This window comes from Hirundo rustica, chromosome 17 (genome assembly GCF_015227805.2).
Source record: "Hirundo rustica isolate bHirRus1 chromosome 17, bHirRus1.pri.v3, whole genome shotgun sequence".
Lineage (NCBI taxonomy): Eukaryota > Metazoa > Chordata > Aves > Passeriformes > Hirundinidae > Hirundo > Hirundo rustica.
Genome location: NC_053466.1, coordinates 12,845,886 through 12,870,248, shown reverse-complemented (window position 1 = coordinate 12,870,248; position 24,363 = coordinate 12,845,886). Strand labels below are relative to the sequence as shown.

Here is a 24,363-nt window from a genome sequence, read left to right as displayed (position 1 = left end):
CCTGCGGCCCAGGGCTGGCTGGGCAGAGGGGGACACGCAGGGGACCCCCCAGGACACCCCCCCAGGGCTCCGGCTCAGGAGGGAGATCCTCGCTCCCAGAGGCTCCAGGCTCTCCCCGCTGTCCTGCCGGGGGTTCCTGCCCGGCTCCGTGGCCAGCTGCGGCCGCGGGTCCGGGCTTCTCCCTGTGGGGGACAGGGATTCTTGCTGCCCAGGACGAGCTCCTTCCCTGGGGACAGCCCCGGCAGGCTCCTGCTGGCACAGCAGCGGCTCCACCATTCCCTCCCAAAAGCTGGCAGCAAAGTCCTCAGTGCAGATGGAGCTGGAGCTGCTGCTGTGGCCAGGGCTGGGCCGGGAGCCCAGGAGCTGAGCCCAGGAGCGCTCCTCTTCCCGTGGGACAGAGCTGTCACCCTGGGAACAGCCGGCACCACGTCCTGACAGCTCTGCGGGGGACAGCAGAGCCATGAGCCCACCCCGGTGGAGGGAGCCATCCCATCCCGCTGGGCTTGAACCACCTTGGAGGGGCTGGCAGTTCCTGTTCTAACCAGGGAGCACTTGGGGTGCACCAAAGCACCGACACCGACCACATCCCACCCTCTCCTGCGAGATCCTCCGCTGCTTCCAGTAGGAAAAGCAGCAATATCATCCTTATTTTCATTCTAAACCAGGGTCATTTGATGCTCCCAGGGCGCAGCCTGGCAGGGGCGGTGCCAGGGAGGGCTGGCAGCACCCAGGATGGGGCAGGGATGCTGTCAGCTCTTCCCAGGAAGAAATCTTCTCTAATATCCAATCAAAATCTCCCCAGGCCATTTCCCCGTGTCCGGTCCCTGTTCCCTGGGAGCAGAGCCCGACCCCCCCGGCTGTCCCCTCCTGTCAGGAGCTGTGCAGAGACACAAGGTTCCCCCTGAGCCTCCTTTTCTCCAGGCTCAGCCCTTTCCCAGCTCCCTCAGCCTCTCCTGGGGCTCCATTCCCTTCCCAGCTCCCTGAACCTTTGCTCCATCATCGTTCCCAGCCAGGCTTTGCCCTGCAGGAGAGCTGGCGGACGGGGCTGGGGGCCAAGCAGAGCTGAGAGAGCCCCGGAGTGCCCCCTCCGCACTCACCGGCCATGCCAGGGCACTGCTGGGGAGGATGGCACCGTCCCTGCTGCCACCAGCGCTCGGCACAGCCACTCCTGGGTGCTGCAGGGAATGGAGCAGGAACGGAGCAGGGAATGGAGCAGGGAATAGAGCAGGAATGGAACAGGGATGGAGAAGGGAATGGAGCAGGGAATGTGGCAGGGAATGGAGTAGGAATGGAGCAGGGAATGGAACAGGGAATGGAGAAGGGAATGGAGCAGGGATGGAGCAGGGAATGGAGAAGGGAATGGAGCAGGAATGGAACAGGGAATGGAACAGGGAATGGGGCAGGAATGGAGCAGGGAATGGAACAGGAATGGAGCAGGGAATGGAACAGGAATGGAGCAGGGAATGGGGCAGGAAAGAGGGCAGGAATGGGGCACTGCCAGATGTGTTCATGGGGGGGACGAGGCAGGAGCGTCCCAGTGCTGGCGCTGTGTCTGCACCCCCGCAAAGGAGCCCCTCCTGCCCACACCCCACACCTGGATTTGCCGGGAACCAGCAGGCTCAAGGATCCTGAAAACCCTGGGATCCAGGGCTGCGGAGAGGGGGAAAGAAGCGCTGAGGGTCTCAAAGCACTTGGGGGTGGGCCAGAAATCCCCAGGGGGGTTCTCAGTGGGGCCAGGCAGGGCAGGACCAGCCTGGGAGCAATGGGGTGGGTCCGTGCCGGAGAAAAGGTGCGCTGGTCCGGGTCTGCTGGTCCGGGGCTCAGTGAAGGTGCTGACACCGACCCGGCCCGGCCCGGCCGCCTCCGGAGCTGCCAGCGGGCGATGGGGGCCGGGGGCTGTCCTCCCTTTAAACCAGGACATCGGCACTGGAGCCGCACTCGGGAGCCGCAGGCGCCCACGGAGGGTCGCAGTGCCGGGGTCCCCCCACCGCAGCCGCGACTCACCTGGGGCCGGCAGAGGAGCAGGAGCGGGACGGGCAGGGCTGTGTGTCCCTGTCTCCTGGCAACATCCCGCAGGGACGGGTCTCAGCCTGCCCGCATTCCCCACCCGCCTCCGCAGCCCCTGCCCGGACCCTCCTCCAGCTCCCCCGGGCCAGCCCGTCCCCACCGTCCACAGGCAATCTCCGTGCCTGGGTACCCTGCCCAGAGCCCCGCTTGCTGCTCCTCGTGTCCTGCTCCTCCTCCGGGCCATCATCTTCCCCCTTGGCCAGACTCCCCTGGGACACCACCGCCATGATCTCCTCTCCCGGCCCATCTCCCTCCCAGGGCAAACCCTGCCCTGCTTCTCCTCCAAGCTGTTGCTCCCGGATAATCTCCTTCCATGCTCCTGCTTCCCTGGACCTCCTGCCTTGGACAACTTCCCCAGGATCACCTCCCCTCCCGCCCCTCAAGCCACCCTCCCTGGACCACCTTGGCACCTTCCCCCCAACCATTCCTCCCTGAACCACTTCCCTGGAGCTCCCTATCCTTTGGGCAATCTCCTCTGAGCAACATTCCCTGGATCTCCTCCTTCCTGTGCCACCTTCCAGGATCGCTCCTCATCCTCCACCCCGCGTCCTTGTCCCCTCTCACACCCCGAGCTCCTGCAGCCCCAGGGAGCCAGCGACCATCTCAGCACCACGGCTTCTAAAACTCCCGAATCCAAGTTTTATTTCCGTGTAGGAGAAGAGGGATCACTCACAATATATTATCGTTCAAAAAGAAAATACATTCAACAGCATTTACAGTGGAATGACATTAAAATCCTCGAGGAGGAACAGAAGGACCAGGAGATGGTGCTCTGGTTAAGTGCTGCTGAGAAGATGATCTCTGGAAGATGGAGCAATTTTTTCCGTTAGCCTAAAATCTGGGGGATTTCTGGGTTGGGGCGCTCCTCGCGCTCCCCCGCGCTCCACCGAGCTGTGCAGGGTCTGTGATGGGGTTCCCAGACGGATGAGGCCACGGGGGCACAGCAGAGCCCAGCGGGACCCTCGGTGCCGGCACTCCGGGAGCGACACCCCGCTCCCCGCCCGGAACACCCCAACCCAGCTTGGGAACGGCCCGTGCCGGAGCTTCTCCCTGCTCCGAGCTCCCGGGTGACACTTGCATTGACACAGCGAAAAGGAAAGTAAGGCATTCTGAAGAGCTCCGTTTCAGCCCCTTTTACAGACCCGACTCGGCACAAACCCCCCGGGACGCTCCGGCGCTGCCACGACCCCAGGCAGCGGCACCGGGGATCGCTGCGGAGCGCCCTCCTCTCCCAGGCACGACACCTGGGGCCGGGACACGGGCAGCTCTCCACAGGCTCAATCCCAGCCTGGGTCACTTCACATCAGCCCTCCCGAGCCAGGGCAAAGCTCCAGGAAGGAGCGAACACTCCGGAGCAGCCGCTGCAACTCTCGGGGCTGCTGGGAAGCAGCTTGGAGCATCCCACTCCCCGAAATCCCCAGGGCCGCTCCTCCAACCCCAAACACACGGTTTCCAGATGGGAATGTCTCTGGAACACCCTGTCCACGCTACAGGATCCGGCTTTGGAGCAAACCGTTGCTTCCCTGCGATGGGAATCGTTCCATCGCTCTCACCCGAGCTCGGGGTCGAGCCGAGGGGGAATCGTACTCGTGCTGTAAAAACTCAGACAGACGCTTCTGTCTTCATCATTTTTCATCTATTGTGTACCATAGAAATTTAAGCAAAATAATTTTATATATATATTTATATATATATATATATGTATAAATTAGAAGCAAATAAATAAGATTAAAGGGTGCACTGAGAGCAGGGGGGGCTGCCCCCACCACTGTGACGCCGTCCGGGGCCCTGGGGACTGTACACCATGGGGATCACAGGGATGGAAGTGCTGGAAGCCGATCAGGAGGAGACCGATGGATGAGGAACCTGATTGCATAAGTGTCCCGTGTGCAGCCTGGAGATTCCAGTTACCATTGCCTCAAGGCTCGTTATTGCTAATTAACTTCCGCGTGGCTGTGACGGCCCGGCTCGGGGCGGCCCCGGAGGCAGGGTGAGTGGGATGTGATGGAGAGGCAGGGAAGGAGACGGCAGAAATGGGATCCAGGCGTTCCCGCTACTCCCTGGCCCAGCAGATCCCATCTTTGGGACACTGCCACCCCCTGCTTCCCCTCGGTACCCCTGCTCCTCACCGGTCACCAGCAGCGCTCGCTCCGCTCGTCCCGGTGCCTCCGGGGCCAGGCAGCGCGATGACACCCAGGAGGGGTGAGGGGGACAAGGGGCTCCCCGCTCTGACCAACTGCAGCCGCTGCAGGGAGAGCCCAGGACGAGGGAGGAGAGGGATGGGAGCAGGGGCTGGGGTGCAGGGACCCGCCAGTCTCAGCCTGTGGCCAGGCTGTCCGGCTGAACGGGGCGGGAGACGCAGGAGCAAGGCTCCATCCCAGCAGCACCACGGCACCTCTTCCCTCCTCTCCCAGCCAGCATCAGGCACAGCTCAGCAGGGAGACACGGATGGAAAAGCCGGCATCGAGAGCCAGCCCCCAGGTCAGGGATACGGAGCAGGGACACGGAACCAGGAGCATCACTGGGATAAAAACTCTTCACTGCATGGGCCTGGCGTTCCCAGCCTCGCTGAGGCCATTCCGTCCTTTGGATGTGGTGGCAGGAAAACCAAAGCAAACCTCACTCAAAGCACTCCCACACGGCAAAGGCAGGCCCAAGCTTTGCCTGAACGCATCAAACTGTGGGGAAGCACCTCCAACGCTCTTGAAGAAAACAAAATGCAGGTCAAAAACCCCAAAGTCACCAGCTGAAATATCCTGCTCGGTGTTCCTGGGATGACTGGGCACTGTGGAACCGCCAAGAGCCTCCGGGATCAAGCGCCACGGCTGCTGGGGACAGCTTTCCAAGCACAGCTGTTTGTGTCCATCTTCGAAGGAAACCTGAACCAGGAGCAGGATTTGTTTTTTTTAAAAAAATAACTCCACGAAGTCCACACAGAAATGGGGTCCCAGGAAAAAAAAAATAAATGGCAAAGGGCAGAGCTCACACAAGCACGGCATTCCCACACCCCAGGCATCTTTGGAAGTCGACGTCTCGGCCGCCGGAGCCGAGGCGCTGGAGGATACAGGCAGCAACTCCTGACAGCAATGAACATCCTCAACCCAACCCAGCTCCACGTGTCCTCGCTCCTAAGCAGTCGCTGGAAAAGCCATCCTTTAAAAAAAAAAAAAAAAAAAAAAAAAAAAGATGCTATTCATTAGTGCATAAAAAAATAGGTTTGGAATCCCTGCTCGGATCTCTGCGTGTAGTGACTCTGTGGGCCCGGCGGGACGCTGCCGGCGTGTCCCCGCTGTCCCTCGGGCTGTGCCGCTGTCCCAGCGCTCGCTGGGGGCTCAGAAGATGTCGGGGCACGCGCTCCAGTCCTGCTTGTCCTTGGCCTCCCAGTAGCCGCCCTTGTAGACGCAGATGAGCTCCCCGGTGACGGCGTCCACCTTGCGCTCGAACCACAGCGGGATGTACCCCTCGTAGTCCTTCCCTGGCCGGGCAGAGCGGGGGTCAGGGTCAGGGGGGCTTCCCACACGGAGCCCCGCAATCCCACAGCTCCCACAGCTGCCCCAAGAGCCAGGACCGTCTGTCGGTCCTCCCGGGGATGCCAGACTGATTTGGTCACCAGGGCCAAGGGAGGAGCGGTGTCCAGGGGGACAAAGTGACTGCTGGGACATGACGGCCAGGGACACGATGACCAGCAGCCAACAGCCCTCCCTGCCAGAGCCCTCAGCCCCAAAAACCCAACCAGCCCCCACAAGTGTCCCAAACCCACCCACAGGGGTCCCCCAGAGCTGCTCCCCCCCTTGCAGGTTCCGTCCTCCACGACCATCCACATCCCGAACCGTCCCCAAGCGCCTCACCCTCCTCCAGGGCCTCCACGGCCTCGGCCTCCCTGCGCCGGCGCACGGCTCTCTGCTTCTCCTCCAGCCTCTGCTTCTCCACGTTGGCCTCGTCCCAGCGGCCGCTCTCCATGAGCCGCTGGTCGGGGCGCAGCCGGCTGTCCGTGGGCGCCACGCGCTCCTCGGGCTCGTTCAGCGTCAGCGCCAGCTCCGAGAAGAAATACATGTTCTCTGCGTTTTCCCTGGATCCAGAGAGCCTGGTCAGGATGGGGCTGGGGGGTACCTCAGGCACAGCCCCACTGATCAGCCCCACTCCTCCAGTGCTGGGGCAGCTCTGGGAGCCTCCTGACAAGAGAGACCTGCAGGGGCTGGAGCGTGTCCAGGGAAGGGAACGGAGCTGGCAAGGGAATGGAGCCTCAGGAGAGGCTGAGGGAGCTGGGAAAGGGCTGAGCCTGGAGAAAAGGAGGCTCAGGGGGAACCTTGTGTCTCTGCACAGCTCCCTGACAGGAGGGGACAGCCGGGGGGGTCGGGCTCTGCTCCCAGGGAACAGGGACAGGAGCAGAGGGAACGGCCTCAGCCTGGGCCAGGGGAGGCTCAGGGTGGAGATTGGGAACATTTCTCCATGGAAAGGTTTGTGCAGCCCTGGCACAGCTGCCCAGGGCACTGCTGGAGTCCCCACCCCAAGAGACTATCCCCAAAGCAGGATCTGTCTGTCTGTCTGTCAGTGCTCCCAGAGCTCAGACTGATTTGTGCTGTGGTCACCAGGGCCAAGGGAGGAGCGGTGTCCAGGGGGACAAAGTGACTGGTGGGACATGATGGCCAGGGACACGATGACCAGCAACCAACAGCCCTCCCTGCCAGAGCCCTCAGCCCCAAAATCCCAACCAGCCCCCACAAGTGTCCCAAACCCACCCACAGGAGCCCCCAAAGCCACCCTGCCCTTGCACCCCTATCCTCCCACCCCAGAAAAAGCCACTCAGCCCCACAAGCCCCACATGTCCTCAGGCCTGGGCACGTGAGCCTCCCACTCCGCAAGGCTCTGGGAAATGCCATCCCCATCCCCACCCTGCTGTCCCAGGGGACTCACGGGAGCGGGTACTTCCTCCACAGGACCTTTGGGGACAGCGTCTGGTAGACAGTTTTCTGCTTGCCCTCGGTGCTGGTGCTGCCGTGGCTGCTGTGGACGATCTTGGAGCACTCCATCTTCTCATCCCACGTGCCCGACATGACGTAGTGGGCTCTGCCCTCGGCGTCGCTCACCACCCCCGTCACCTGACACGGGGACACCGCTCTGGTGGCGTTTGGGAACGCCCAGAAGGACGCCACAGCCCAGCTGGAAGTGGAGCTGCGTCTCCTGGGACATCCCTGACCTTGCAGGTGGGTGTCTGACGCACCAAACCCCTCCCAGGCACATCAACGCCAACCCAGGGGACACAGAGGTGGCACCCAGACCTCCCTGGTGAGCCAGGCTGGAGGTGCCCGAGCAGCCCCTCAGCCCCGTGCTGGGGCTCATCCCAAGCCCCAGAGAGCCCCCGAAGGAGCAGAGTCCCTGCTGGATACTCACCTTGCGGGGGACATCCCTGGAGAAGTAGCTGTAGGGGGTAAATTTCAGCTGGCATTTATCTTTGGACTTATGGTTAACAATCTCTATTTCACCGGACTGGATAAAAGACACAGAACCACAGCAGGGAGAGACAGAGGAGGCGTTAGTTGTAGTGCAGGCACCAATCACCCCGGGCACGGCAGCACCAGTGGCTGCTCTCACACCAGCCACCCCCAACCCCTGCTGGCCTCGGGGAGAGCCGGGGGAAGCCTTTCCCATCCCGGCAGGAAAGCACGGCTTCCCATCGTGGCAGGAGCGTGTGCCCCAGGAGGGCAAGACCCTCCAGAGCCCCAGAGCCAGGCAGGACCGGTCCCTGCACCCACCTGGTCGATCCAGAGCTTGCCCACGATGATGTTGTGCACAGTGGAGGTGACTTTCCTCCAGACGTAGTGATTCCCACTGGAGTGGAACTCCAGGTGGATGGCGCCTGTGGAGAGAGGAATGGTGTGAGCTCAGCAGGGACAGATGTCCCCCAGCACCACCTCAGCACCTCAGGGCCACCCCTCTCCCTGCATCCCCCAGCCCGCTCTGGCTCTGGATTCATCCCTCCCTTACTCTGCACCAGGAAGGGAGGTCACAACTCCCGCCAGGCCCACTGCCAAAAGCAGTCCTGTTAAAAGCGGGTCAGAAATGTGCTGCCTGTTCGATCCAGGCACTGGCACCACTCTGGGAATGCTGCCCAGCCCAGGGAGGGGCAAAGGGAAAATAAAATGCTGGAAGGAGGCAGCTGATTGCACTTGACTGGCAGGGAGTGAGTTAAAACAGGCAGCAAGTTAACTTTAAATATCACGGAAAGAGAAATCAATTCCTAGGCAAGCAGGGTATTTCCAAAGCAAAGGAGCCTTTGCAGCTGGCATCATTCCCACTTCCAGAGCAGACGTGTTATTGTTGGATCATTGGATCAGGAGCACAAACCCGGGCTCCTTAATTGCCTGGGGTGGAATTCTCTGAGCCCCCGGTGAGCCCAGGGGATTCCTAAAGGCTAAGGAAGCAGTTTCTTTAACTGCTGGGTTTTGCATGAGCAGTGCAAGGCCCATCAATCCCAGATAATTCCAGAATCCATCACCTACCCAGTGGCATGATGGAGAGGTATTTGCCCCTGAACTTGCTGGCGATGGTGATCTCCTGCCACAGCGTCCACCCTCGCCTGGAGTACACGTGGTGGGCGGCTGCCGGGGGGTGGTGGCTCACCTGGGGACACAGACACAGCCCGTGAGGACACCTGACAGCTCCACAGCAGCTGGGCACTGAGGACACTCCAGGCTCTGGACACCCCAGCCTCCTCCTGGGCACTGGGGGGACCCCCGTGCCCTGGCAGCAAAGGGAGACACACCAGGATCCTGCCAAGGTTTACTAAGGCTCATTTCAAAGCATGATCCATGAAATCTTCACTTGAACAACATCACTGGGAGATCCTGCTGTTTCGTGATCCCAGGACACGGCCCTGCTCTCCTGGGATCCTGGCTGAGAAACATGGATGCGCTGGCACCCCAGTAATCCCAGGGGAACAGCACCTGGGGAATCCCAGAGGACACAGGCCCACAACAAAGAGCACACACAGCATCCTCAGTCCAGAGAGTGACTCATTAGAGGGTGGTGCTCACCTCACCCTGCCCTGGGAAAAACGCTGCCCAAAACAAAGGCAGGAGCAGGAATATCCCAGGCAGAGGGATGTGTCCTCAGGCAGGCTCTCAGCTGGTGGCACAGCCTGGCACAGGCACCCCCGATCCCCGGAGCTCCGGGAAGATTTCCCTGCTGTAATTACAGGCTGAGCGCCCTGAGCTCTGGATTACACACACAGGCAGGGCCAAGGCCTCGCCAATAAATCCCAGTCACCAGCAGCAGGAAATCCTATTTGGATAACTGGATTTCAGGCACTGGATTATCACTGCTTGGCTGGGCGCAGGCTGAGCAGCACGGGCAGCGTCCAAGGGAAATTCAGAGCAGCGGGAAAAGCGTCTGCAACTGGTCAGGAATAGCAAATCTGGGTACAAACAGAGGAAAACTGGGACCAACTGGATAAAGTGATTGCAGGCAGGTTATTCATTTGGGAGGGAACAGGGATGGAGGAAGGAGTGTGGTGAAAAGGGAGGTGAAGGAATGAGAACAGGGATGACGATGTTTGGGAATGATGCGCTCAGGGGTGTCCAGCAGGACTGGACAGGCAGGATTGGGAGAGATGTGGTCAGAAGTATCCAGGGGGGACAGACAGCCCTGGCCTTGGCACCACAGCTGGGATGAGGCTGATAAATCCACCCTGGAGTTCCAAGTGCACCCCGGGAAGGTGAGGGTGGCTCAGGGATGGATCCCGGCCAGGAATCATCCGCTTCCAGACTAAACCGGGTGACAGACCAGGAACTGCCGCCAGGCAGGGGGAGGTGGAGGTGTGGCACCGCTGAGGGGCTGAACCTGAGCTCTGTGACAGGGCTGGGCTGGCTGAGCGTGAGGCAGGGCCAGCAGGAGGGCCCAGGCTGTGGCTGAGTCCCACCTCACTGCAGCCACGGGCACCGGGACCGCTCCAGGCTGGCACGGAACATCCAGGGACACGGAGAGCGGGGTGACATCGGGCACTCTGCACTGAGGGGTGTGGGGGGACAGCAGAGCCAGGAATTCCAGGGATTACCTACTGCAGGACCTTCCCTGGGCCACACTTCCAGGAGACCCTGCACAGACTGCTCCCTGTCACTGCCCGGTGAGGTGGGGTGGGGTGGGATGGGTTGGGATGGGTGGGAAGGGGTGGGATGGGATGGGTTGGGATGGGGTTGGGTGGGAAGGGGTGGGATGGGATGGGTTGGGATGGGGTTGGGATGGGGATGGGATGGGGATGGGATAGGGTTGGGTGGGAAGGGATGGGATGGGTCGGGATGGGTGGGGATGGGGATGGGTGGGAAGGGGTGGGATGGGATGGGTTGGGATAGGGTTGGGTGGGAAGGGGTGGGATGGGATGGGTTGGGATGGGGTTGGGATGGGGATGGGTGGGAAGGGGTGGGATGGGATGGGTGGGGATGGGGTTGGGATGGGGATGGGTGGGAAGGGGTGGGATGGGATGGGTGGGGATGGGGTTGGGATGGGGATGGGTGGGAAGGGGTGGGATGGGATGGGTTTGGATGGGAATGGGATAGGGTTGGGTGGGAAGGGGTGGGATGGGATGGGGTTGGGATTTGACAGGAGATGCCGTCCTGCCTCAAGCCAGCGCTCCACAGGTGTCTGACAAGTTTGGGCACACACTGCCAGGGAGGGGTTTCCCTACCCCAGGGTGTCCTGCAAGGAGCTGGTGGCAGAGCCTGGCACCACTGCAGCAACTGCTCCGAACCTGGGCACAAAGGGCCAAGCCAACCCAGTGCAAGCTGTGCCCCATCCCCACCCTGTCCCCAGCCCAGAGCACTGAGTGCCACGTCCAGATCTTCCTTGGGCACCTCCAGAGGTGGGCACTCCAAACCTCGTCCTCATCCCGTCTGTGGGAGCAGAGCCCACAGAACACTCAGGGAGGTTCTGGCTGTGCCCAGCAGGACAGGAACCCCAGAAGAGCCCAGGGAGCCCCAGGAAGAGCCCAGGGAGCCCCAGGCCTCACCTGCTCGCAGAGGGATCGGAATCCCAGCTCCTCCAGGCGGTCCAGCTCGTAGGTCTCCCCCAGGAGGGGGTTGAATGGCTTTGCAGTGCGGTGGACAGTGGTGGAGTAGGAGGACACGGAGAAGGCGGCCACAAAGCACATCTGCTCCGTGGAGCTCTCGCACTTCACCGCCTTGTCCAGCAGCTCGTGGTACTCCAGGTCCTCCGTGAGCCGCTGCAGCATGGACAGGGGCTCGTTGAAATTTACCTGCAGGGGAACGAGGCAGGGTTAGAAAGCAGGAGAGAGCCCCAGGAGGCACCGCCGAGGCCAAAGGAAAGGGAACGTGCGCTTTGCTCCCTGACCCGTGCCAGGCAGCACCGAGGTTCGGGGTGTGGGGGAGCCAACGGCCCCGTGGGATAATGGGGGATCACCCCAGGTTATCACCCTGACCCCAAAGTGAGCCTCAACAACGGGACCAGCCCCCTGCTGCCTCCCAGCCAGCATCCCACCGGCCACAGGACAGGGCTGCGCTGCTCCCCAGCCTGCCCTCATCACCTCCTCTGGGAAAGCCAGGTGTGCCAGGGGACCCAGCTGCCCAGAAAACCTGGAGAAGCCCCATTTTGGGGTGTCCCTGCTCCTGGGACTCCGGTCCCGTGACAACACTCCTATTTCTCGCTCTGAAAATAGTGAAATTAAAAAATAATTGAAAGCAAGACAGAGCAGGGAAAGGTCTTCTGCCTTTTTAGCTTCACTTCGAAACAAAGAAATATTAAGAGGAGCAGATGGCTGATGAACCACTTCTCTAAGCCAAGTTAAATATTTCATAGTAGGAAAAACAAACTCCAGATTCCAGGATTTAGCTTTTTTTAGATTCTCCACTCAGGGATTTAGCCTGTAAGTGGCAAGGATCTTACAGCATCAGAGAAAGAGAGAGCTGGGGAGAAAGAGCAGCATCAAATCCACACAGAGAGGAAATCACTTGGGATAAATCTCGGGAGAGATGCAGAGAACAAAGCCAGCAGCTGCATCCTCAGCACTGCTCAGGCAACAGGGAGCAAAACCCTGTCCTGGGGGAAGAAGATGAATCCACCCAAATTCCTACAACTCCTTTCCTCCTTTTCAGTGCTGCAGGTTTGTTCACTCAGAGGGAAAATCAAGGAGCTGCTTGCACGAGAGGTTGGTCATCGTATCCCCAGCAAAAGGATGGATCTCAGGAGACCTCAGAGAATCTCAGGAATGCTCTCAGTTCATCAGGAATCTCCCTAAAAATGTCCACACGCAGCTGAGCTTCTGGGGTGGATCCTGGAGCATCTCTGGCAGGACCTTCCTTCTCATTTCCTAGTGACTGTGGGATGCTTCAAGATTTCATAGAATCATGGAATGGTTTGGGCTGAAAGGGACATTAAATCCCACCCAGTCCCACCCCTACCATGGGCAGGGACACCTCCCACTGTCCCAGGCTGCTCCAGCCCCAGTGTCCAACCTGGCCTTGGGCACTGCCAGGGATCCAGGGGCAGCCACAGCTGCTCTGGGCACCCTGTGCCAGGGTCTCAGACCCTCATGGGGAACAATTTCTTTTTCCATTTAATCTAAACCTCCTCTCTTCCACACTGCCCTCAGGTTTGGACTCGAGCAGCTCCCAGGATGATTCAACTGATAGAAGTATACATTTCTCTCTCCAGGCACCAGCAGCTGCTGGGATTTCACATCCTGAGCTTCTTCCTGTGCCCACCACGCCCTGATCTGCTGCTGCTGCAGACCTGGCTGGTGCTGGGCTGTCCATCCCAGCTGGAAATAGCACAAGGAAGTGACAGCTCCTCACTATCAGCCAGAGCTCTGAGCTCTCACTCAGGCTCTGCTTGAAGAGACAAAACCCAACCAATTCAGCATCCCAGCCTCTGGAATGTGCTCCTTGCTCTCTACCCAGCAGAGGATGGACCATGAATAGAGCCCATGCGAGGGGCTGCTCCACACAGAGCCCCCAGCAAACCCTTTCTGGCCAGCACAGGGAGCCTTTGCCCCCAGGGCTGAACCAGCAGCACCCAGGATCTGCCCCCAGCACGTCCTTCACCAAAACATTGCTCTCTGTAAGGAAAATGAGGCTCCCTGAGCCCCTGGGGTGGAACCCAGCCCTGCCGTGGTTGGTGCAGGTGGGGCTGAGCCCTGAGTGTCCTGTCCTGGGGAAAGCATCACTAGCAACAAAGTCCCTTCTCCATGAATCCTCAAGGATTCAGTGTCCTGCTTCCCTCCATGCCTGTGACACAGCTGGATTTGCAGAGGACACTTGGGCAATGTCCCCTCTGCTCCAGTTTGCCCTGGAGCAAGGATGTGCTGGAGAGAGTCCAGAGGAGGCATGAGAGATGCTCCCAGGGCTGGAGCCCCTCTGCTCTGGGGCCAGCCTGGCAGAGCTGGGGGTGCTCACCTGGAGAGGAGAAGGCTCCAGGGAGAGCTCAGAGCCCCTGGCAGGGCCTAAAGGGGCTCCAGGAGAGCTGCAGAGGGGCTGGGGACAAGGGCTGGAGGGACAGGACACAGGGAATGGCTTCCACTGCCAGAGGGCAGGGCTGGATGGGAGATTGGGCAGGAATTGTTCCCTGGCAGGGTGGGCAGGGCCTGGCACAGGGTGCCCAGAGCAGCTGTGGCTGCCCCTGGATCCCTGGCAGCGCCCAAGGCCAGGCTGGACACTGGGGCTTGGGATGGTGGATGGGATGGCAGGATGGGATTTAAGGTCCCTTCCCACCCAAACCATTCCATGACAATCATGCAGCAGCTGCAGAGGGCTCTGCCAGCACAAAACCCAGTCCCTGCAGACAATCTGCTGTCCCTGCCTGGGGCTGCAGTGCCAGCACAGCACCGGCAGAGCCAGAGCTGTAACCCAAACCCTCTGCACAGCCACGAGCTGCCCAACGCACCCCCTGTGCCAGCCCTGGCTGCCAGGGACGCTCGGACTCACGGGCATGGGGATCTTGGAGAGCTCTTTGCCAATGCAGTTCTTCATGATGCTCCAGAGGTTAAGGCTGTAGTTGGGTTTGTCGGGAATGCGAGACCGTCTCCTCTTCCTGGGCAGGAGATCTTTACCCGTGGACTCATTGTAGCTGCTTTGATTTGAGCTCTCAAAGACCTGTGGGAGCAACAGAAGGAACTCAGGTTTAAGCTGGACCTAACCAGACCCAGCAGCTCCCAGGAACGGCAAGCACAGCTCAGGAGACACCTGAGAAGCATTGCTGGAAGCCCGTTCTCCAGGGAAATACGGGTACAGCTGTCCCCCAACACCTTCCTGCGTCCCTCAAGAGAACGTTTAGGATGCTGATGACTGCTGACATCTGTCCTCCACCCGTGACTCACAGAGGAACCACCACAGAGCATCTGGACCCAGATGGTCCCTTCACAACCACCCCCTCTCCCCTGGTTTCACCCCGCCCTGCCCAGCCAACTCACGCTGTCCTCCAGGTTCCAGTCCTCGGGGTGGCCCTCGCTGGCCCCGCTCAGGTTGCTGCCCGAACGCCTGCGGGAAGGAAACAGCGGCTGCTGAGCACAGCTCAGGGCAGAGAACACCCAGGGCTGGGCCAGCACCACCCCAGCGGGCTGCCAGGAAGGATGAGGGGTGACAGAGGCTGTGCACAGCTCTCAGGGGGATTCTAGGGACAGGATGCTCAGGAAAGGACTCTCAGCCCCAGCCCTGGGAGCAGAGATTCTGCTTTTGTCACCAAGCCCAGTGATGGGACCATGGGTCAGACCACAGGCTCCTCCAGCCCAGAGGTCCATGGAGGAGTAAGAGCAGGTGACAGCAGACAGAGGGCAGGGCTGGATGGGAGATTGGGCAGGAATTGTTCCCTGGCAGGGTGGGCAGGGCCTGGCACAGGGTGCCCAGAGCAGCTGTGGCTGCCCCTGGATCCCTGGCAGTGCCCAAGGGCAGGTTGGACACTGGGGCTTGGAGCAGCCTGGGACAGTGGGAGGTGTCCCTGCCCAGGGCAGGGGGGGAGTGAGAGGAGCTTTCAGGTCCCTTCCAGCCCTACCCATCCCATGATTCCACGATTCTGTCAAGGCACAGTGCTCCGTCCCTCTGCCCGACACTCCGAGGGGAATTCCCTCCAAGTCCCTGCTCCCATCAGCTGTGGGGCAGAGGACTCAGCTCCCCCACAGCACCAGCTGACTCCTGCCCTTCCTCGCCTGCCTCACGACAACGGGCGGCCATCCTCAGCCTTGCTCCAGGAACGCAGGAGCAGCTGGACACAGGATGGACCCCTGGACAGAGGCTGGGAAAGTTCTGGAGGACATGGGCCACAGAGTGCCCCCGTGGGAGGGGCTGCTGCAGGAAGACCGGCCCTTCCCAGCCCTTCCCGCATTCCCAGGCAGGTCGGGGCGGTACCTGTGGTGCTTGGGGTCTGCAGTCACAGTGATAAAAGCTGGTGCGTCCTCCATGGCATCGAAGTACTCCGTCTCCTCATCTTCATCACTGGCCTCTCCTTTGGCAGACTGCACGCTCCCTGCTGGAACGGAGGCTGTGAGACACCCGGGCCGCTGCTCCCCTCCAGAGCCCAGGATCTGCCCCCGCAGCCCCCCACCGTGCCCCCTCCTCGCCGGCTCCCTTCACGGCCTGACCCCTCCTCTGCATCCCGCCCCGCACCCCGAGGGCGCTGTACCGGTTTCCAGCTCCCCAAGGCAGGCACACAAGGCTCCCTGCCGTGCCCGGGAGCAGCCCCGAGAATGTCCCCGGGCTGCCCGAGGGTGACACGGGCGCGCCCGACCCGCGCCTGATGTGGCTCGCTCCAGCACCGCCCCGTCCGCCGGGAAATCCGGTTCGGATTGCAGCAGGAAAACAAAAGTCACGTGCTTCAGGTGATGCTCCGAGAGGTTTCCAAACATTCCTCCGCCTCGGTGGGAGGGATCCACGGCTGCCTGCGGAGCTTCCCTGCTCCTGCCCCATCCCGGACAATGCCATTCCCTGCCTCACCCCACTCCCCGGAGGGGCAGGGTCATCACCTCAGGCGGATTTGTGCCCGTCCCTGCAGGGATTTCCGCCCTGCCCTCCCCAGCTGCACCTGAGAACTGTTTAGGCTGGAAAAGCCCTCTGAGAACACCAACCCCAGCCATTCCAGCAGCGCTGCCCAGGCCACCAAAAGCACCCCGTGTCCCCAGGTGCCACATCCGTACAGCTGTAAAATCCCTCCAGGGACGGGCACACACGGCTGGACAACGCTTCCCATGAAGAAACGTTCCCCAATATCCAAACTAAACCTCCCTTGAGGCCATAGAGAAAGGAGGGCAGTGCCTGGCACCATCACCCCCCTCCAGCAGCCACTGCTCTCTCCCTCGGCTCTGGATTTCCTTTAAATGTAAGGCCCGGCACTATTAGCAGTTTTTGTGGCTGTAACTAATGCTTCCCAGGGGGAAGGACTTTTGGCAGCAATCTGCAAAGCTGTTGGATCTTATTGCAAACGAGCCCTGGCTGCTCTACCACCGCCCCAAGCAGCCAAGTCAGCAGTGCCAGGGGACCCCGAGCCTTTTCCCGGTGCCAAGGCTGCCCTCCAGCACAGGGGGATGTGCCCACCAGTAAGGGTTAAAGCTCCCAAAACAGCCTGGAATAGCATGAGTGAGCTGGGGACACAGCCCTCTCTCACATCTGAATCTCGGGGACATCCAAGTCCCTGAGCAAGACCAGTTAGGAAAAATTATGGTGTAAGGGGATCCATTAAAAAAAATACCATGGGGATACAGGGCATTGCCTTGGGCATCCTTCCCATTGCTGGCAGCTCACTGGGAACAGCCAGGCAGAATGCCCTGATCCATCCCAGAGGTGCCTGAGCAGCCCTGTCCCATCCCAGGGGTCTCTGGACAGCCCTGATCCATCCCAGGGGTCTCTGGACAGCCCTGTCCCATCCCAGGGGTCTCTGGACAGCCCTGTGCCATCCCAGGGGTCTCTGAACATCCCTGTGCCATCCCAGGGGTCTCTGAACATCCCTGTGCCATCCCAGGGGTCTCTGAACAGCCCTGTGCCATCCCAGGGGTCCCCAGGTAGCCGTGTCCCACCCTGGGGGTCCCTGAGTAGAACACCCCAGTTCATTCCCGGAGTCCCTGAGCAGCTCCATCATATCCCAGGGGTCCCTGAGCAGCCCTCTGCCATTCTGGAGGACCCCGAGTGGAACACGCTCGTGCTGGGAGTCCTTCAGGAGCCCCATCCCATCCCTGGATCCTGAGCAGCCCTGTCCCACCCCGGGATCCCGAGCAGCCCTGTCCCATCCCGGGATCCCGAGCAGCCCTGTCCCATCTTCAGGATCCTGATCAGCCCTGTCCCATCCCGGGATCACAAGCAGCCCTGTCCCACCCCGGGATCCCGAGCAGCCCTGTCCCATCCCGGGATCCCGAGCAGCCCTGTCCCACCCCGGGATCCTGATCAGCCCTGTCCCACCCCGGGATCCCGAGCAGCCCTGTCCCACCCCGGGATCCCGAGCAGCCCTGTCCCACCCCGGGATCCTGATCAGCCCTGTCCCACCCCGGGATCCCGAGCAGCCCTGTCCCACCCCGGGATCCCGAGCAGCCCTGTCCCACCCCGGGATCCCGAGCAGCCCTGTCCCACCCCGGGATCCCGAGCAGCCCCAGGCCGGCGCTCACCCTTGGCGGTGCTGGAGATGCTGGCGGTGCCCGAGGCCAGGCCGGGCGCCCCGCGGCAGGCGCGCTCCAAGCTGTTGTGCTGCTTGGCTAGCTGCTCGATGGTCTCCTCCAGGCGGATCCGCTGCTCCCGCTCATGCTGCAGCAGCCGCTGCCATTTGCGGCTGTGGCTCTCGGCCAAGTCCAGGAAATCGCGGCAGGCCTGTGGCAGGAAGGGACGGCTCAGCCGCGAGGTGTCAGGGCACACGGTGACCCCGGACCCCAATATCCCCTCCTGCTCCTCTCCCAGGAGCGTGGTTTTAACAATTTACCAACTCCCGGAGCTTTGCTCAATCCCCACAGCCGCAGCTCGGCTCCGGCCATCCAAAGCTGAACCGTCCCCAAGGAGGTGGCTGCAGCACGGACACGTGTCCACGATCCTGCCCACAGCCCGTCCCTGAGCCCGTCCCCGAGCCCACTGTGGTGCTCAGGAGCCCAGGCTGCGCTCTCACAGCCCTCAGCCGAGCCCAGAGGTCTTGAGTGGCACCTTCATGCCCGAATTCAACAAATGAGCAGCTGGACGGGACAGTGGTTCCTGGGCTGACAGCCACAGACAGAGAGGATCACAGAATCACAGAATGGTTTGGGCTGGAAGGCACCTAAGGATCATCCAGTTCCATGGGCAGGGACACCTTCCATTAGCCCAGGCTGCTCCAAGCCTCGTCCAACCTGGCTTTGGAGACTTCCAGGGATCCAGGGGCATCTACAGCTTCTCTGGGCTACTCAATCCAGGAGGCAGCAGTCCCTGTGCTCCAGGGAGGCAGAGAGGGAGGACGCCCAGCTCCTCCCTGGAGCTGCACAGCCCAGGACACAGCACAGGGCCTGGCCTGGCCCCAGCGACACATCCACAGAACCGCGCATCCCGCTCCCCCCAGCCATGGGGACCCCGCTGGCCTCAGGGTAGCAGGGCTCAGGGAGTGCTCCAAGTGAAATCTCACACCTCATCCTGTGCCACCAGGCAGAGGACAGCTGGGACACCAAAACCCAGGCTGGCAGGAGAACCCCCGGCACCAAGCCCCCTCCCGAAGCCCCCCAGGAGTGGCATCACCCAGCCCCAGCTGCACGGAGTCCCAGCAGGAGATTTCCGGGAGCAGGACATCCGCGCGCGGCGGGGACACCGCGACGCTGCCGCCTGTCCCACGCTGCCTCACCCCAGACAATGGTCTCACAGGACAGCCCAGCCCTCACAGCTCTATTTTTAGGTAATTTTCCATCTTGGATGGAACCCTGAGCTCCGTGGCCTCGCCGCTTCCTTTGCCATCAGCCCCACGTGCAGCCGAGCACGGAGGCACGGCGGCTCCTCCCGCCCCAGATCTCTGCCAGATGCGACACACTGAACTTCTTCTTATGTTTCAAAGTAGGAAAACAGGATTTTTATGGAAATTCTCCAGGAGCTGGCAGGATGAAGGGAAATTAACTGCGCTTGTGCAATTCCTTGTCATACCAAAGAAGTTCAATGGATAAATGCTGGCTGAAAGAGTCAAATCTATTCAAAAGTACTAAAACCAGAGTTTTGGATGTCTGACAGACTTCCAACATTCCCAGGACTTGATTATTTTCTGTTTCCAGCTATTTGGATTCCACAGATGATTCATCCAGCTCTTGGCTTGGTTAGTCAGCATTTGGGCTGCAGGTGGCATCTGAGGATCGAGGTAACTCCTGGTCAAGGAGAACATTCAGGGTTTCAGCTTTCATGACTTGCTCTGATTTTACCAGGATTTGTCCAAGAAAAGCTCCAATTCATCTGTTCTTCATCAAAACTTTCCTTTGGACAGGAGCAGGATTTGAAACTCATCCAGGGAAAGGAGTTTTTCCTTTAAGGTTTTGCTTCACAAACACCTGGAGCATGGAGGAACCAGATCCTGCACGTGTCCTCTCCATCACCCCTTTGATGCTTTTCCCACTGAAGGCAGGGAGGGCTCAAGGTCCTGTCCCCCCAGATTCCTGGCTGTGCTTCCATCTTACATGTGCTCAAAACCGGGATCAGCTCTGGGACCCTCCTGACAGGAGAGACCTGGAGGGGCTGGAGCGTGTCCAGGGAAGGGAACGGAGCTGGGAAGGGAATGGAGCCCCAGGAGAGGCTGAGGGAGCTGGGAAAGGGCTGAGCCTGGAGAAAAGGAGGCTCAGGGGGAACCTTGTGTCTCTGCACAGCTCCCTGACAGGAGGGGACAGCCGGGGGGGTCGGGCTCTGCTCCCAGGGAACAGGGACAGGAGCAGAGGGAACGGCCTCAGCCTGGCCCAGGGGAGGCTCAGGGTGGAGATTGGGAACATTTCTGCATGGAAAGGTTTGTGCAGCCCTGGCACAGCTGCCCAGGGCACTGCTGGATCCCCATCCCTGGAGGGATTTCACAGCCATGTGGATGTGGCACTTGGGGACAGGGGGCAGTGGTGGCCTTGGCAGTGCTGGGGAACGGTTGGACTCGATGCTCTCAAAGGGCCAGACCAGACTCCACATTCTCAGGGCCGTGTTTTCACCTCCTCCTCTGGAAACAACTCAGCTCCTCCCCACCCCAGAATCCTTCTGGGAGCCACCCATGGCCCAAAGCCCATGGGGACCGTGCCCTGGCCCTTCCCAGTGACACCACCCCAGGCCAGCGCTGGCTCCGGGTGCCCCACGGATGCACTGGGCTAAGAGGATGAAACCAGGGCAAGTAATGGGATATGGCCATGACCTTCCATCCCAGCAAAGCTCATTACTGCTCCAAAGGTCCAGCTCCACCTGCAGCAGGCACAGAAATGCCCCGTTTGGCACCAACGCTGGGAACTGACGGCTGCTCCCAGCTCAGGGGCTGAGCGCTTTAAAACGAGATCACCTGTAATTATCCTACTCCAATTAACCACGGGCTGGAAGCTGTAACAGGGAATTAGGGGGAAAGGAGGTAATTACTGAGGAGCCACGGGGAGGCAGGGCTGGGAGCTGGGAGGAGAACTTGCTCCAGCAGCTGATGAGAATCAACATCCTAATGAAAAACAGCAGTAACACCTCGGCATCTCCCATCCCACAGCTTCAAGGAGGATTCCATGCTGTATCCCAAAGGGAAATCTGCACCACTGGACTTCATTTACAGCCATATTAAAAAAAAAAAAAAAAAAAAAAAAATCCAAGTGATGCAAAATAGCTGTCAGCATTGCAGAGTGTGGGGAGGTTTTGGAAAGGTGAGCAGGTCAGGACAATGCACGCTCCACGCTGCATCCCACTATGGTGTCCACGTGGATTTAGGAGCTGGGATAGAGGGATTATTCCCTGGTTTTGAAAGGCTGTAGGAGCCCCTCTCTGCAGCCTCTCCCTCTGTAATTTGGAAAATGGCTTGATCCAAACCCCGATCAAAGGATCCAGATCAACCCAAACAAGGATTATGTTTGCTCCTTGGGAGAAAAGTGATGCCAGGGGCGGGGAGGGGAGAATATCCTGCAAGAGGGATCTGCCAAACTCAGCCCCCACGGCGGCCACCAGCAGCCAAGCAAATTAAAGTGATTAATTTGGGTTTACACCCCTACAGCCAGACAGTGCCAAGTTCCACAGGGGTGCTCACTGGAGGTGGGAGCAGCACTAAACAGGGATCAGGGGTAATTTTTTCAGTCTCTGTCAACTGAGCTCAATCCTGAGCCAGAACTCATCCCTGCATGGAACAAGGGCTGCAGGGCACTGGGGTAAGGCGCTCAGACACAAACATCCCAGCTCATCACTCATTCCCAGCATTAATCCCCTGCCCTGGTGTTCCCAAGGTACAAACAATCCCAGCCACAGAGCAGGAGCAACACCTCAAAATCCAGCTTATAAAATTCTCCTGGAGAGGTGCTAAATTTAGCTCCAGCTGAACTTGCTCAGGGATGAAAGCAAGACTCAGCACAAATCCACACGAGGCTGGCACAGGGACACAGGACAGCGGGAAGAGGCTCCTTGAGGAACGCACCCAAAGGAGAGCACAGAGCCCAGGCTGAAGGATGGAAGTGCAGGAAAAGTGATTGCTCAGTGAGCTGCAGGGCTGAGGAGTCGAGGCCGTGAAGGTACAGCCTTGGGAGGCACCACCCTTCTCAGAGCTCTGCCAGGATCCACCCTCCGGAGAGCAGAGAAGAGGAAAGGGCAGAGGATGCTGTGCCCATCCCCACGAGCTCCTCACCCCTTCAGGAGACTGGGTTTATCCTTCACAGCACCCAAACTGCTGCCTCCCACTCACAGAGGGGCAGCAGCTACAGGAGGTGACAGAACATGACCTGGATTTTGCCCCAGGGCCAGAGCTGAATCAAATCCTCAAGTTCCAAAGGCTGTTCTGCCTCAGCATCATCACGGCACAGACGGGGCTGGAGCGCAGCAGCCAGGCTGACAGGTCACCAGTGAGCAGAGATAAAAGCAAGCTCCATCTGTGTGCAGCCCCTGATCTCAGGGGACCCCAGTGTCACTGAGAGGATTGACAAGATTTGTCTTTACAAACAAGCCCTGGGTCTGCTGGTAGATAAAACCAGCACTGAGAAATAAGAGAAACAATGGGAAGGATTCTGTTGATTGATGAATGGAAAAGAAGATACTTGCCTTCACAAACAAACCACAGGTTTGTTTGTAAATGAAACTGAATATTGAAAGATGAAAGCAACAATGGGGAAAAACCCATAAAGCTCATAAAAATTAAAAATTAGGGGGGTTATACATTAAAAGGGGAATCTTAGGCATTTCGGGAAGTCTGTACCTCTCAAGTACCTCAGCCAAGGGGGAAAGAGAGAGGGAAATGCGGCCGGAAAATTGGGATAAAAAGGAGGCTGCATCCTCCAAAAATCTGAGAGACCCCAGGGGAAATGCCCCATGGCCTCTCCCTTTATTCAAATAAAGTAAAAGGACTCCTCTGTCTCCTTTTTGGACATAAACCTCTGGTGTTCATGGATTGATTTTCCTAACATTACCTGCAACCACGTGGCACGAGGGACAGAGGTGGTTCCTCCTCCTCTCCATGGCTGGAGAAAGTTGTGGCGGGTCCTAATCCAGCACTGGCCGACCAAACTGTAAATCCCAGCCAAGACAGGGAGGCACAGCCAAGGTAGCCAAAAGAAATGGAAAAATAGGAAAAAATACCACCGAGGCTCCTGCAAATTCCCGTGGAGGAAGAGGCGAAGCGCCATCGAGATCCTGGGAGGCAAGGCTTGGTGCCATCAGCTCTGTGCTCCCTCCCTGTGCCCAGCAGCTGCCTCGACAAGGGCACATTTAGCACCTTTCACACATTTGTCACGGCAAATATCCCGATTTCACAGCTTGTTGCTGGCTAATGGGAACGTCGTTAACAGCCCCGGGATTATTCACACAGCAGGAAACAACCACCCGAGGTCACCCACGTCCTGCCAAGGTGGTGGTGTCACACACCCGCGGGGATCTCTGCTTCCTCAGTGGAACACACAGTCAAAATCAGATGGAAGGAACAAAGAGATGAGGTTAATTAGCTTGAAAGGGTAAATGATCACAGCAAGGCCTGCCAGACTTCATAGAATCATGGAATGGTTTGGCTGGAAGGGACCTGAAAGCTCATCCAGTCTCATCCCCTACCCTGGGCAAGGACACCTCCCACTGTCCCAGGCTGCTCCAGCCCCAGGGTCCAACCTGGCCTTGGGCACTGCCAGGGATCCAGGGGCAGCCACAGCTGCTCTGGGCACCCTGTGCCAGGGCCTCAACACACTGCCAGGGTCACCACAGGGTGACAACCTCCGGGGCAACCCCAGCACAGCTGAGCATTCCCAGCCTCCAGCACAACGCTGATGGATGCCAAAGGAACGCGCTCACACCTGCAATCCCACCCGACCCAGCATCCCAGAGCATCAGCCACACAAATCCAACCTTTGGGCAGGAAAAATCCAGCGGGGCAGTGCCTGATGCTGTGGGACCAACACCTCCTGCTCCTCAAGCACGGGACAAGGACCGCTCCTTGGCCCAGGAGTGACATGAGAGGAGGCAAGTGCCAGATGCGTTCGATCATCTCTTTTTCTTGGGTGAATTACAGAGCAGGAGCCGTCACTCCACTCAGCGGGGACAGAGCTCTGCCCTTCCGAGTGCCTGGGAGATAAGTGCTCCCTTCCTTCCTGGAGTCATCAAAACCCTGGGACACAGCTGGCTGCTGCTTGCTGCAGAGCAGCCCCCGAGGGAAGGGCGACTGCAGAGCCTCTGCTTGGCTCCGAGCACAGCGAGACAGCACGAAACCAGGGAATCACAGGATCATGGGCTGGGTGGGAAGGGACCCTGGAGTTTGTCTCGTTCCACCCCCTCCATGGGCAGGGGGACTTTCCACTAGACTGCTCCGAGCCCTGTCCAACCTTGAACACTTCCAGGGACGGGGCTGAAGCCATTTGGGTTCAGAGCGGCGAGATACAGAATCGCAGTCTGCCACTGCACCCAGAGAGGGTTAATTTGTCCTTCCCCCCCAAAAAACCACTCTGAGAGCAGCAAGCAAAGGGGAAATATAAGGATAGAGCCAACCTGAATCCCAAATCATCCCACACACAGTCAGATGGCAACGAGACACGGTCTGGAGTGTGGTCATCTGCTCGACAGCGATGGCACCCACAGCTGTGCCGGGGCCCAAGGCCAGGCTGCTGCTCAGCACCACATCAACAGAGCCTGCTTAAATAACAGCAAATCTGTCCCAAATCCTTGGAGTGACCCTCAGTCACATCCCAGCTGTCTGAAGCAGGGT

At 59.6% G+C, this 24,363-nt stretch overlaps 1 protein-coding gene across 4 annotated transcripts in view; it reads right to left on the bottom strand.

The window, feature by feature from the left end:
- Nucleotides 1-2,683: 2,683 nt before the first annotated feature.
- Nucleotides 2,684-24,363, bottom strand: part of OSBP2 (oxysterol binding protein 2) — a 97,642-nt gene continuing 75,962 nt past the window's right edge. For 2 of the 4 annotated variants that reach the window (XM_040080887.2, XM_040080890.2), the window contains 11 exons: nt 17,657-17,855; nt 15,414-15,534; nt 14,483-14,549; nt 13,998-14,165; nt 11,069-11,314; nt 8,568-8,688; nt 7,821-7,924; nt 7,459-7,554; nt 6,982-7,166; nt 5,916-6,136; nt 2,684-5,542 (listed from right to left, as the gene is read on the bottom strand). In XM_040080887.2, coding sequence (XP_039936821.1) covers nt 5,400-5,542; nt 5,916-6,136; nt 6,982-7,166; nt 7,459-7,554; nt 7,821-7,924; nt 8,568-8,688; nt 11,069-11,314; nt 13,998-14,165; nt 14,483-14,549; nt 15,414-15,534; nt 17,657-17,855 — 1,671 coding nt within the window. In that variant the 3' untranslated portion in view covers nt 2,684-5,399. The remainder of the gene's footprint in view (nt 5,543-5,915; nt 6,137-6,981; nt 7,167-7,458; nt 7,555-7,820; nt 7,925-8,567; nt 8,689-11,068; nt 11,315-13,997; nt 14,166-14,482; nt 14,550-15,413; nt 15,535-17,656; nt 17,856-24,363) is intronic. The other 2 variants (XR_005703380.2, XM_040080888.2) reach the window with 2 other exon arrangements.